The sequence below is a fragment of the Vipera ursinii genome (genome assembly GCF_947247035.1).
Source record: "Vipera ursinii genome assembly, chromosome: 6".
In the NCBI taxonomy this organism is placed as follows: domain Eukaryota; kingdom Metazoa; phylum Chordata; class Lepidosauria; order Squamata; family Viperidae; genus Vipera; species Vipera ursinii.
This window is the reverse complement of record NC_139515.1, coordinates 12715645-12728952: the sequence shown is the minus strand read 5'-3', so window position 1 is coordinate 12728952 and position 13308 is coordinate 12715645. Positions and strand designations below refer to the sequence as shown.

Below are 13308 nucleotides of genomic sequence, written 5' to 3'. Positions count from 1 at the left end.
AATACGAGTGATGATGCTTTTCTTCCAGGGTAACTCGATTAGTGCCCATCTTGCTCCTTCCTTTGCAATAAGCGGTTGCAGTTTAGGATATAATTTACATGAGGAGACACAGTAATTTGCAGCCCAACTAATAATAATAATAATAATAAGTTGGAAGGGACCTTGGAGGTCATCTAGTCCAACCCCGTGCTAAGGCAGGAAACCCTAAACCATTTCAGACAAATGGCTGTCCAGTCTCTTCTTAAAAACTTCCAGTGTTGGAGCATTCACCACTTCTGGAGGCAGGTTGTTCCACTGGTTAGTTGTTTTGTCAAGAAGTTTCTTCTAGGTTGCTTCTCTCCTTGACTAGTTTCCATCCGTTGCTTCTTGTCCTGCCTTCAGGTGCTTGGGAGAATAGCTTGGCTCCCTCTTCTTTGTGGCAGCCCCTGAGATATTGGAACACTGCTATGTTCTATGTTGTACGAGTATATGTTTTCCTAATATTGTATATACTAAATAACACTTTGCAATATGCAAATATTCTACAATAAAATACAGTATGTAGTGTGGGTAGAGGGTGTTTTTGTTTTTATCTTTTAACCTACAAGTTTCTAATAGTGGACCTTCAAAACTCACTGCAGCAAAGGAGTCCAAGAGCAAAATAAAGAAAAGATTTGTTCCACATTTAACGCTTGGATCTTTTCAGATATCACATTTTAGATTAACGTCCAAGATGTCTGAAGGATATTTCTCTATACAGAATGTGAACATGGCAACCAGTAACACCCATGTGTATTATTCAGGAAGCTGGAATTGCTACTATATTTATTTTATTTTATTATTAAATTTATTTGCCACTCATCTCATTTCAAAGAGACTCTGGGTGGCTTTACAGAATTAAATGTATTAAAATCATAAAAAATAAACAGTCCTAAAAGAATAAAAATGGAAATTACAATCAAAAACAGAATTACAGTAAAAAGAGGTGGCAGGAGGGAACAGAATGAGCTGTGTGTGTGTGTGTGTGTGTGTGTGTGTGTGTGTGTGTGTGTGTGAAATTGTTTCTTAATTCATCAGCCATCTCCAGTGTCATGCTCTCCCACTAGGGCACAGGTCTGCAACCCATGGCTCCGGAGCCGCATGCAGCTCTTTCAGACGTGTCCTGCGGCTCCCAGTCCTCTGCTATGTGCAGTCCAAAAAAAAAAAAAGTGGGACTAAGAAAGTTCAACCAATCAATTCAAATATGCAGGGTAGGTGCATATCTTGCCTTGGCTCCACTCTTCAGTCAAACCCTTTTCTGCGCATGCGCGCATGTACGCGCATGTGCACACATTTTTTGCGGCTCCCAGTTTTTCCTTTTGTGAGGGAACCGGTTCCGAGTGGCTCTTTCACTGTTTCAGATTGCTGACCCCTGCACTAGGGCTCCAATACATCTGACAGAGCCAGATCTTCTGGCCCTTACAGAAGGTCAGAAAGGTGGATCAATCTCATCTCGGGGGGGCAAGATGTTCCAAAAGGCAGGAGCCACAGCAAGGAAAGCCTTTCTCCTGGAGTCAGTTGGTGTCATACCTCCGTCTGAGCTTGAATCTGAGGAGGAACATAAGTTGGAACGGGACCCTATGGAGGCTGAGGGAGAGGTGTCTGTGGCTTTGGAGGAATGTGGGGAAGAGCAGGCTGAGGCAGGCCAGGGCCCTTCAGGATTGGGACAGGAGGAACAGGAGAGGCAGAGTTCAGGCAATGAGCAAGGGCCACCCCCACCTGATCCAAGAGCACGGAGAGTGGAGAGAAGGAGGGAACCACGCAGGCAGGTCTCACTACTCAGGAGGAGAGCATCCCGCCCTTCTCCACAAGAAACACCTGGAGACTGAGACTTAAGGAGATGCTGTGGGGAAGGGCATTTGTCGGGAACAAGCGCTGATTCCTTGGAGTGTTGTGTATTGTTGTTGATCTCTTGTTCTGTGACTCCTGTTTGGAAACCTGGAAACCCTGGCTATTGGACTGACTGACCATGTTGCTGGAATGTTTAAAGACCTCGGACTGTATTTCGGATTCTCTCTTTTTGAAAACTGCTCAGGCAAGCTAGGATTCAAACGGACTCGTTGAGTTTATCTTTTCTTCCTTGTTTTCTCTATGGCCTTGAGTACTTTCTTATGCTAATCAGCCTGTATTTGAACCTGCTTTCAGCCAGAGTCGGCTGAAGGCATGTGTGTGTGTGTGATCTTTCGTTGGAGGCTTGCCAGCAAACGTGGGAGCATTTGGGGAAAATTGGGAGCAGTGAAAGAACTGTTTGAACTGCCAGCTGACTGCATTGCCTCTGTGCTGTGCCCTGGGTCATCACAGCCAGCCAGAGTCCCTTGACTGGTAGGGCCTGATAGCATGCCTCCTCTGCCAGCACACGTGGGTTGGGGAACATAAACTATAAGTCTGGGGAACTCTAACCTGCCCCAAGATAGCCTCCAACAGGTCAGGCAGGGAGGATGGTACAGTAGCAACATTCCCAAGTGATCCCAGAAGCCCAGCTTCAGAAATAGAGTCTCATAACCAAAAAACGTGGAAGCAAGGCACCCTGAGTGCTACAAGAGATTCTTGGATGTCCATTGCCACCCCACCTCACCTACCTTGGGGACTTGGCTGTTGGCAAACCCTAACCCCGCAGGGAACATCTCCAAGAAGGGAACCTCCTCTTTTGGCATCATGGAGGTCTCAGTGATATATGCCAGATTGGCCCCTCCTCCTCAATAATATCTTGAATAAGAAGAACCTTATTTTTTACCAATCTGGCATTCACCAGCAGCAGGCGAACCTCAAAGCCTCCGAGGGGTATATGCTGCCCACAAACTGGGAATGAGCTGGGAGACTGAAACAAACCACTGATACTACATATCAAGAGCATCTTCCCTTATAAATGGCCTGCCCTCTATTTAAACTCTTGACCCATCTGGATTTGCTACCATACAAGATGTGAAACATAGAATTATGGAATCATAGGGCTGGAAGGGAGCTTGGAAGTCCCCTGTCTAGGTCTTCCTCAGATATCCTAATTTTTGCTTGAAAGCCACCCAACTCTAAGCTGCAGACTTAGGCCCACTGTTTCATGGCTTTGATAGTCAGAAAATGTCTCCTTATTGCGAATCTGAATCTCCCTCTGAAAAGTTGTGACCCACTGTTTGTTTGTTTGTTCTACTCTCAAGTGCTCTGGAAAATAAACCATACCCTCTCTCATGTGATGTCCCGTTATGTATTGCAGAGGTAGGCAACCTTGGCTCTTTTATGACTCATGGACTTCAACTCCCAGAATTCCTGAGCCAACCTGGCTCAGGAATTCTGGGAGCTGAAGTCCACAAGTCATAAAAGAGCCAAGGTTGCCTACCCCTGATGTAGTGGAACACTGTTATCATGACCCCCTTTATCCATCTCTTCTTTAGGCTAAACCACTATTTCTCAATCTTAGTGACTCCAAGATATGTGAACTTCAATTCCCAGAATTCAGTTCTGGGAGTTTGTCCACACATCATAAGAGTCACCAAGATGGAGAAACATTAGGCTAAATATTTTCTACTTTCTTTAACTCCTTTTCATAGGATTAAGTCCCACCATCTTTGTTGCTCTTCTCTGTATATGTGAGGGTAAAAACTGGTGCAGAGTATTGTTACAGGAATCATGGAGATAAATGGAATCTATAAGTGGAATTTCTCTCCTACCTGTGATGTTTTCTTTTAGAAGTTACTTGGCTGCTATCAAACAGCAAAGGATCTTGGAATTTACCTAGAAACTTCTCCCAAGCCATATTTTTGGATAGTTTTATTCCAAATCTGAAAAACAAAACATTTATATTTTCAATACTATGGCATATTAAGCAGTACAACTGAGACCATTTCTCTGAGCTCAGAAAAGGAAATCTTGGAGCAGTTGGTTTGGTTCACCAAGAAAATTATATTTTTATATATTTTTCTTCTCTACATGTCTCCCATTAAATACAAAATACTCTAGATTCTGGTGAAGTTAGTATCTGGTGAAGAGGACAAATCTCCAAATATACACTATTTTATGGATTTACTCTTACAGTTCAACAGTTTCCAGCAATGGAATTAGAACAATAACAACTTTATACAGTAATCAATATTATCCTTAGGAATATACACATAATTTCAGGCCATTCTACAATGGAACATATTCTGAATGGATTGTGGACAATCCAAAGTTTTACAATATCAAACATCTAGCAGAAGCAGCCATAACATGTTGAGTCATAAATATTTTATTAATACAATAAAATAACAAATAGTTTTTTACCATCTCATACAAAATGGGGAAAAAAATATTTTAAAGCAGGCCCCAACATCTTTCACATTCCTAGAGTTTGTTTTAAATCTTTCCAACATAATGAATCTTTAATCTAAAGAAAGCCACTTGTATGTTTCATTTCTGCATCACATCTTTGTCACCGTATTCACGATGCTGCAGCTTTAACATTAGCATATCTGTGCAGTATCACCTTAATAGATGTGGCAGCTCAAAACGTGGACTTCCCTGTTTATAGCCTTATTAGAATGGTATTGCCCTTCCTCTTACTGAAAAGGTTGAGAATCATTGCATACATAAATGCTTAGGAGAAAGTTATAAGCAATGACTATCACAATTATGTGCTTACATCTAACTTTTTTTAAAAATGAAGTGATACAATGCAGCCACAGTATTTTCAGTAGTGCAATAATTGATGATTACTACACATAGCTGGAAATTAGTTGAAGACATTTATGATTTATTTGGTAAATACACAACACAGTGAAGTCACAGCAAATTCTGAGTCTTTCTCCATGTGCACTATATTAACAGTGAGGGGTGTTTTTTTTCAGCTTTAAGGAGCTAAAGGATGACATGTGCTCTGATGTTGGTATACAGTTTTCCTTTGCTGAGACTATTCTTTATTTCATTTTCTTTCTTATTTTTATTTTTCTTTCTTATTTTTCACATTTGAAATCTGCCAAGACAGGCGACTCTGAGCAGCATTCATATTAAAAATGGAAAATATCAAACAACAATGAAAACCACAATGAAGAGAAAAGTTGACTCAACAGAGAAACAGCAAACACTCAAACAAGGCAACCAACACACAGTAAGTTTATACCATGTCTTACTTGAGCCAAAAGTCAGGATGAAGAGTCAGGGCTTGAAGACTAGTCTATAAGAGAGCAGGGTTATGACTGTTTGCATCACAGAGGTGTGGGGGATACTATGACAAGAGGCTGGTGCCGTGACAGAGAAGACCCACAACCCAAGTCTTATCAGATGGCATGCTTGAACAATGGGACCCAAACCATGCCAACTCTTTTAGATCTTACAGAAAAGCAAATATCATGAGAGAAAGAATACCTTTAAATGACAAGTCCTCTGCCATGTAGGGCTTCATTAATTGCAACCAGGCCCTTGAATTGCACTCAGAAGCCTGAATCAGTGCACTCAAGTAGCAGAGGTTACATCAATATATTGTAGCATGCCCATATCTGCTTGTTCTGCTTTATTTTGGATCAGCTGGTGCTTCCACGTAGTTTTTCAGAACAGCCCCAAGTAGAGTACAACTGCAGAAATCCAAAAGGTGGCTAAGGTGTGAGATATTATGAATAGGGCCCTACAATCCAGGGATGAATGTAATTGGTGGGCAAAATGGAGCTTCATGAACACAGGTACTGAGTTGTTTATCATTTCTGTTATGTACTGGGCTTTTTGTCGGAATACCACGTGGGTTGCTGGAGCAGCTAACGGCTCTCCAGCAACCCAGACTACAAGTCTCCTTTGCTGCAATTGGCTATCTCCAGGCAGCAATGGTTGATTCAAACCTATTGGCTGCCACCTAGGGGCTAGACTATATATTGCAGCTGGTTGCAGCCATTTCCACAGTACAGTTCCTGAACGAAATAAACGATGAGTTACCCTGTACTCCGTTCTGCGTCTTCATTCCTGCGCCAAAGAACCCGCTATTTAACAATTTCCATCTGGGGAAACTAAAGCAATGGAAAATTCTCAGGAGCAGAAAGTCCAAGAGCAACTCAGCCTTAACATGGTTGCGCTTGAGCCTGACCATCTCACACAGAGAGTCACAGGTACTGGGGCAGGGCTTTCACATCATCACTTGCTTAACCAGTGGTCGACATATACAAATAGAGATTATTAGTGTTTTTGTTCATTGATCTCATCTATATCTTATCCAATTGTCTGCTTATGAAGATTAAACAGGAGGGTGTGAACATCAACACTGGTAACAAATCAGAGGCTTAGGGTTGAACCTCTCTCCACCCCCTCTACAGTAATTGGAACCAGCCAAGAGGAAGGCAGAAAACTACAGTAACATGATGCCTCCCAGCCTCAAATCCCCTAATTGAAGGGTGTCAAACTGGTAGCCCACAGGCCAGATGAATCACACACAGGCCACGCCCACAGCTCCCCAAAGGCAAAAAACCGTTGCACTACGTCATGTTATGTCACCTGATGCAATCAAGTTTGACACCTGTGCCCTAATTAATCCAAATGGATATATCTATGCCAGTCTGCCAAATGTCATCAAAAGGCATGTCCAATGCTTTCTTTTTACTATATCCAAGCCTGAAATCTAATTGAAAAGGATCCAGATATTCTGCTTAATCCAGGGCTTCCTGATTTTGCAGCCAAACCACCTTCTCAATAACCCTGGAAGAAAACCATTTCTACCCCTATTCTTCCCAAATGAAGCACCAAAAAGCTAATTCTTTATTATTATTTTTTTCTTGTATTGTTGAATATTTTGTTGTTTGTTGTTAGTTGCGAAGTCATGTCCGACCCATCGCGACCCCCATGGACAACGTTCCTCCAGGCCTTCCTGTCCTCTACCATCTTCTGGAGTCCATTGAAGCTCACGCCTCCTGCTTCAATTGTTGAATATAGCCATTCTTATTAGATAACAGTGATTTAAAATTCATTTCACACCCTTCAGGTAAATAAGTCAACAGAGCTCTTTTTTCGGAAGAGCAAAAAATGAGTAACGTCAATAGTTTATGAAAGATCCCAAACAGTACTGGGTTGCCAAACCTTACAAAATGTAGAAGCAAATGTTTCAAATTAGCTTTCTGTAAAATGTTTAATAATTCTCACATTATAAATTTCAAAACATTTCTTCTAGATAGGAAGCTAGAAAAAGAGTTATGAAGCTTTGTTCCTATATGCTCTGTGACTCTCAAAAGTGGGCATAGGTTTAAGACTACTTTATTTTATTTATTTTATTTTATTTATTTATTTTATTTATTTTATTGGATTTATATACCGCACTTTAAATGGAGGAATGATGGCGAGGATGATGGAGCTTCCAGATATGGCTAAATTAATTTCCTAGATCAGAGAAAAGACAATATCTATATTTATGGTTGACTGGAAGCCCCCTTATAAACATTTTGCATGTAACAGAAAAAAATTGCACTTAAGACTTGTGGTTTTGATAATTAGGGGAAAAAATCATAATAGAAAAAAGCCATACAGTAAGAGATAATTTTGTAATTATACTTGTATTTGCTGCAAACAAAATCAGAAGATTCTATTTCTTTTCATTCTTTCTCACTGGACTTGTCTTTTTTCTTTTTTTTCTTTGTCTCTTTCCGTTTTTGTTCTCTCCATTTTGTATTCCCTTATGTTAGTGTTTATGTTCTCTAACGCTTTTAATAAAATTTATTACATAAAGAAGTTTCAAGGCATTATTTTGGGGGGAAAAATAGTGGGGCATGCTTTGAAAACAGCCCAAAGAAATTCTCCCTCCTATTGATTAAAGTGTATGTGTTTTTTTCAGGAGTCTGAAAAACTTGCAGCTATTTTAAACGTGCCTCCTTACGGCAATGGTATCTTTTTTCAGGTCCACACAAAAGATTGAAAGCTTTTGCTTAGTAATAGAAAGCTTCAAAGCACCTCTTCCAAATCCTTTCCAAAGCATTCACTATCCTATTTTCTATGTGTCTCCTTAGAAGGAAATTCTATTGATTTGCTTCAGATAATAAACACAGCAATCATTTCCCGTTAGATGACTATCCATTTTCTTCAACAAACACCTACCAGTTCAATGCAGAATGATTTATCAAAATCGTATGGAGCTTCTACATTCTAGCTCGGAATGAGATAATGAATGTTTATATATTATAAATTATCATGGTATAATAATGACAATAAAGGTTTATTATAAGCAAACCCAAATATTACAACAGTACCATAAATTGGTCAGACAGAGCAAAATATGACTTAAATACCTAAGCTGAATATGCTTTCAGGAGGGTAATAAATTCATATTGGGTTGGCTTGGTTTCAAAGAAAAATAGCAGATGACTTACCTATTCATTAATTCTTGGAAGACATCTTGCTGTATTGGAAATAAAAATGTGCTAAGAACTGATCTTAAATATTCCAAAGAAACAAATCCACTTCGACCAACATCATATGCTCTGAAGGCCTTTACAACATCCTCATAGGCTGAACGCAACTGTAAAAAATAGATTTATAACAGTTTTACTCATAAAATATTGAGCTGAAGAGATATTGCTGCTATTATAACAATTCCTTCCAAGGCTCAGAAATTCCCAACTACTGAATGATTGCTACGCAGGGCAGAGCACTCAATATTTCCTTGATAACCTCCATAGCTGTAGTCACCACCAAGAAATTGTGGTTGGTGTTTTGATTCTTTTTGGTAACAAAGATGTGTTTGTAAAGATAGGCAGGGCAAAAACTAGCATTTCCCAGAAAAGAACCATTTAGTTTCAAGGCTACCAAGTATTTTGTAAAATATCCTAAAGGTGAACACAGAACATGGAATCAGACAGCTGAAAGGTGGTACTACAGAGTTCTTCTAGTCCAGACATGTCAAACACAAGGCCCAGGGGCCGGATCCGGCCCGCGAAGTGGTTTCATGTGGCCCGCGAAGCCATCCTGGAAACAGTGAGGGAATGGCCCCCACTGCCTTGGCCCTGGCCCAGAGACCTTCCTTCTGCCAGAGACCCTCAGATCTGTCCCACTCCTGCCCAGGCCCCCATAGGCACCCTTGATGCGAACGATGTAGAACTGGCCACGCCACCCAGTAGGCCATATGCACTCTAGCTACGCCCACCCAGTAGGCCACACCTACCCTGGCCATACCCACCCGGCCCCTTGAGGGCAACCGCAATGCTAATGCGGCCCTCAATGAAATTGAGTTTGACACCCCTGTTCTAGTCCAACTGCCTCCTCAAGGAGGACACCTTATATTACTCCAGTCAAAGAAAGTGTCCAGTCTTTTCTTGAAAATCTCCAGTGATGGAGCACCCAAAACTCTGGGAGGCAAGCTGTTCCATTGATGAAGTGTTCTCATTGTCAGGAGATTTCTCCTTTCTTCTAGGTTGGATCTCTCTTTAACAAATTTCCACCCATGACTTCTTCTCCTGCCTCAGGTCGTTTGGAGAATAAGTTGATCCCCTCTTCTTTATCACCGCCCCACAAGAACTGGAAAAAACAGCTATCACGTCCCTCAAATCATTCTCTCCAATAAGAATAGACATACATAGTTCCCTTAACTGTTCATCATGCAGTTTAGCTTCCAGGTCCCTTATCATCTTTGTTACTCTTCTCTGCACGCTTTCTAGGGTCTCAGCATCTTTTTTGTATCATGGTGACCAGAACTGGACACAGTATTTCAAGTGTGGCCGCCCTGGTGCAGTATAAAGCTATATTATCATTTCTTGTGATCTAGATGCTACCCCTCTATTGATACAACCTGGACTGCTGTGGCTTTTTGGCAATTGCAGCATATCGCTGGCTCATAACATATACCAATTCACAGTGCTTTACCTCTCTCTCTCCAAGCGGTTTACAGAATCAGCTTATTGCCCCCAAAATCTGGCTCCTCATTTTATTGACCTCAGAAGGAGGGAAGGCTGTGTCAACCTTGAGCCAATCAGAATTGAACTTCTGGCAGTGAGCAGTGAGTTAGCCTGTAATATGGCATTCTAACCACTGCACCACCACAGCTCTTACTCATACTTGACTTGTCCACTAGAACATCTAGTTACCACTGTTGAGCCAGATACCACCTGTTCTATACCAGTTCATTTGGTTTCACCTGCTTAAATAGACCTTACTTTTCTCACCACTGAACTGTGTCTTGTTGGATAGGGCACAATGCTCAAGTCTGTCAAGGTCCTTCTGAATCCTGAGTCTATCTTCCAAAGTGTTAACAATTCCTTCCAGCTTGGTGTCATCTGCAAATTTGATGAGTTTCCCTTCTATCACCTCATCTAGATCATTTATAAAATGTTGAAGAGTACTGGATCTAAGGCAAAACACTGAGGTACCCCACTGCATGCTTCCCTCCATGTAGATGAAGTTGCATTGTCTACTTTGTCAAATGCCTTGCTGAAGTCCAAATATACTATGTCCACAGTATTTCCTTGATCCATTAATTTAGTCACTTTATCAAAGAAGACAATAAGTTTTATCTGGCATGACCTGTTTTTAACAAACCCATGCTGGCTTCCAGCAATCAGCTCGTTTGCCTCTAGGTGCTCACAAATCCACATGATTATCTATTCCAGGATTTTTTACTTGTATACCTGTTCTATCTCCCTTGGCATTGCTTTTGATAAGTTGAGCTTTTTCTTCCTTTTGCATAAAAACAAATGCAAAGAAGGAATTAAGTAGTTCTCCCAGCTGCCTGTCACCTTTTTTTGCCATTTTCTCTCACTAGTGGACCTATCATTGCTTTGACTTTCTTTGTTCCTTACATATTGAAAGAATTTTTGTTATTATTGTTGTCATTAGTTGCCAGTCTTAGCTCATTCTGGGAATTAGCTATCCTAACTCCATCCTTGCCAATTTGAGCTATTTGTTGGTATTCTGTTTTAGTTATCTGCTCCTCTTTCCATTTCTTATAATTGATCTTTTTGTCCCTCAGATTGTCAGAGAGCTATTTGTGCAACCATGCTGGTTTCCTTTGGTATCTTTTGTTTTTCTTTTTCTGTGGTAGTTTTTTTGCTTGGGCCTTCATTTTCTCATTTTTCGGGGTTTCCCAAGCTTCCTCCCAAGTGGAAGACTCCTCAGATTGAAACCCCTAAGAGCATAATAGACATCTTTGTATTAGCAATGCAGTTGTTGGGTGTGGCATCATTCTTGAGTAGAGTGAAATGAAGTGTGGTGAATTTCTGAAAACTCCAGCTGAGGAAGTAAGCTGCAAAGTATCACTCAACTCTAATGGACTGCTGAATCTAGGCTGGGAAGCAGGCAGCTTAATTGCTTGATTACTCCCATCACTATAGTACAACAATAATTGTATGATTCAAGGTAGTTCAGGCATTTGGATAAGTACATTCATTTTATGGGACTCCAAAGAGCTGCCTTTGAGGATTCAATCAAGCAAGAAACTACTAATCATGAAGTCCACTGATAGGGTCACGCTTGATGGAGGCGAAGAATGCTTGGTCTGGACTATTTACATTGGATAAGATAGTCAGGCACATCACTACATCATGAAGTAAATCACACAGCATACAAAAAAGGCGGGGAAAAAGAGAAACTCCCCCTCCACACCCACATCAACCAATCACAGTGCAGATTGCCTCATGCAGGCTCCAGCACTCTTCAACCTATCAACTATAACTGTGTATTCTGGCTGAATACACAACCGCACTGCTCCAGCTACTAAATTTAAATATCTTAACATTTTATCTCAAAGACACTTTAAGTTAAAACAAGAAAATAACTAAAATTGGAAGGTTTTATATGTCATTGGTTTTCTTAGGGTCACTTTGAAGATTTAATTTTGATAAGAAGGATAAGTGAAAGGGGTAAGACTGAATTTGATATGGAATTGGGTACAAATTATGAACATATTATTGCTAAAATGTATAAACTTTTATTGAAAATGGAAACAGAAAGTGAACAAGTTAAATTTGTATGATAACATGGGCAAAAATTTGAATATAATATACCATTGAACCAATGGGAAAATATGTGGAAAAAATAGTTGAAATTTACAATGAATAAGAACTTTTTAAAATGATGCATGGCTGGTATTTGACACGAGGAGCGAGGAGCATGGCAAACACCGATGCCTTGTTAGCTGAGGAGCTGAATATCTTCTTCGCCCGCTACGAGGTTAAAAGACCAGACCCCGTAGCCTCTGCTGGCCGGCCTTCTGACTCTCAGCCACTCACCCTGTGTGAACACCAAGTGAGAGCTGTATTAAAGGCTGTGAATCCCAGCAAAGCCGCAGGCCCAGATGGGGTGCTGGGGATAGTGGTTAGGAATTGTGCCGATCAATTAGCAGGGGTCCTGACAAGGATTTTTAACATCTCCTTGCAAACGGCATGTGTACCATCATGCTTGAAGGCAGCTACCATTGTCCCAGTCCCCAAAAAAACTGCAGTTGAGTGCCTGAATGACTACAGACCTATTGCATTAACGTCTGTAGTCATGAAATGCTTCGAAAGATTGGTTCTCCAACATCTTAGGACATGCCTCCCACTGGACTTTGATAAACATCAATTTGCCTACAGGGGAAATAGGTCGACAGACGATGCCATAGCTACTGCTTTACACTCTGTAGCAAGTCATCTCGAGAAACCTGGAAGCTATGTCAGGATGCTTTTTGTTGACTACAGCTCGGCTTTTAACACCATTTTGCCGAGCATTCTCATCGAGAAGCTGACTGACTTGAAATTCTCCCCCGCTATCTGCGATTGGATTCAAGACTTTCTTAGGGATCAGGTACAAACAGTGAGGGTCGGGTCTGCTTTGTCCACCCCCCTGAAGCTTTGCACCGGCACGCCACAGGGCTGTGTGCTTAGCCCCTACCTGTACTCTTTATACACTTATGATTGTGTATCATCTGACCCATCCACTGCGATAATCAAGTTCACAGATGATACAACTGTGGTGGGTCTTATTACAGGTGGGGATGAGACAGCATATAGGGCGGAGGTACAAAAACTATCCATATGGTGTAGTAACAACAACTTGCACCTAAACATCAGCAAGACGAAAGAGATGGTGTTAGACTTCCGGAGAAAAAAAGAGGAACCTGCCCCACTTTACATCGGGGAGGACTGTGTAGAGAGAGTTCCCTCCTTTAAATTTCTGGGAGTCTACCTCTGTGAAGATCTGACCTGGAAAGTTAACACAACCCAGGTGGCTAGAAAGGCCCAACAGAGGCTTCACTTTCTTAGGATCTTGCGGAAGAACAGGGTAGAACAACAGCTAATGACCCTCTTTTACCGGTCTACCATAGAGAGCGTCCTCTCATATGGTATTGTGGTTTGGTATGCTGGTCTGACAGCCGCGGACAGGAAAGTA

The 13308-nt window shown here is 41.2% G+C and overlaps 1 protein-coding gene across 1 annotated transcript in view; it reads right to left on the bottom strand.

The window, feature by feature from the left end:
• Positions 1–13308, bottom strand: part of EFCAB6 (EF-hand calcium binding domain 6) — a gene marked incomplete at its 5' end in the record, with an annotated part of 137058 nt that overhangs the window by 81322 nt on the left and 42428 nt on the right. The window contains 2 exons of the mRNA XM_083366235.1: positions 3681–3791; positions 8322–8470. Coding sequence (XP_083222361.1) covers positions 3681–3791; positions 8322–8470 — 260 coding nt within the window. The remainder of the gene's footprint in view (positions 1–3680; positions 3792–8321; positions 8471–13308) is intronic.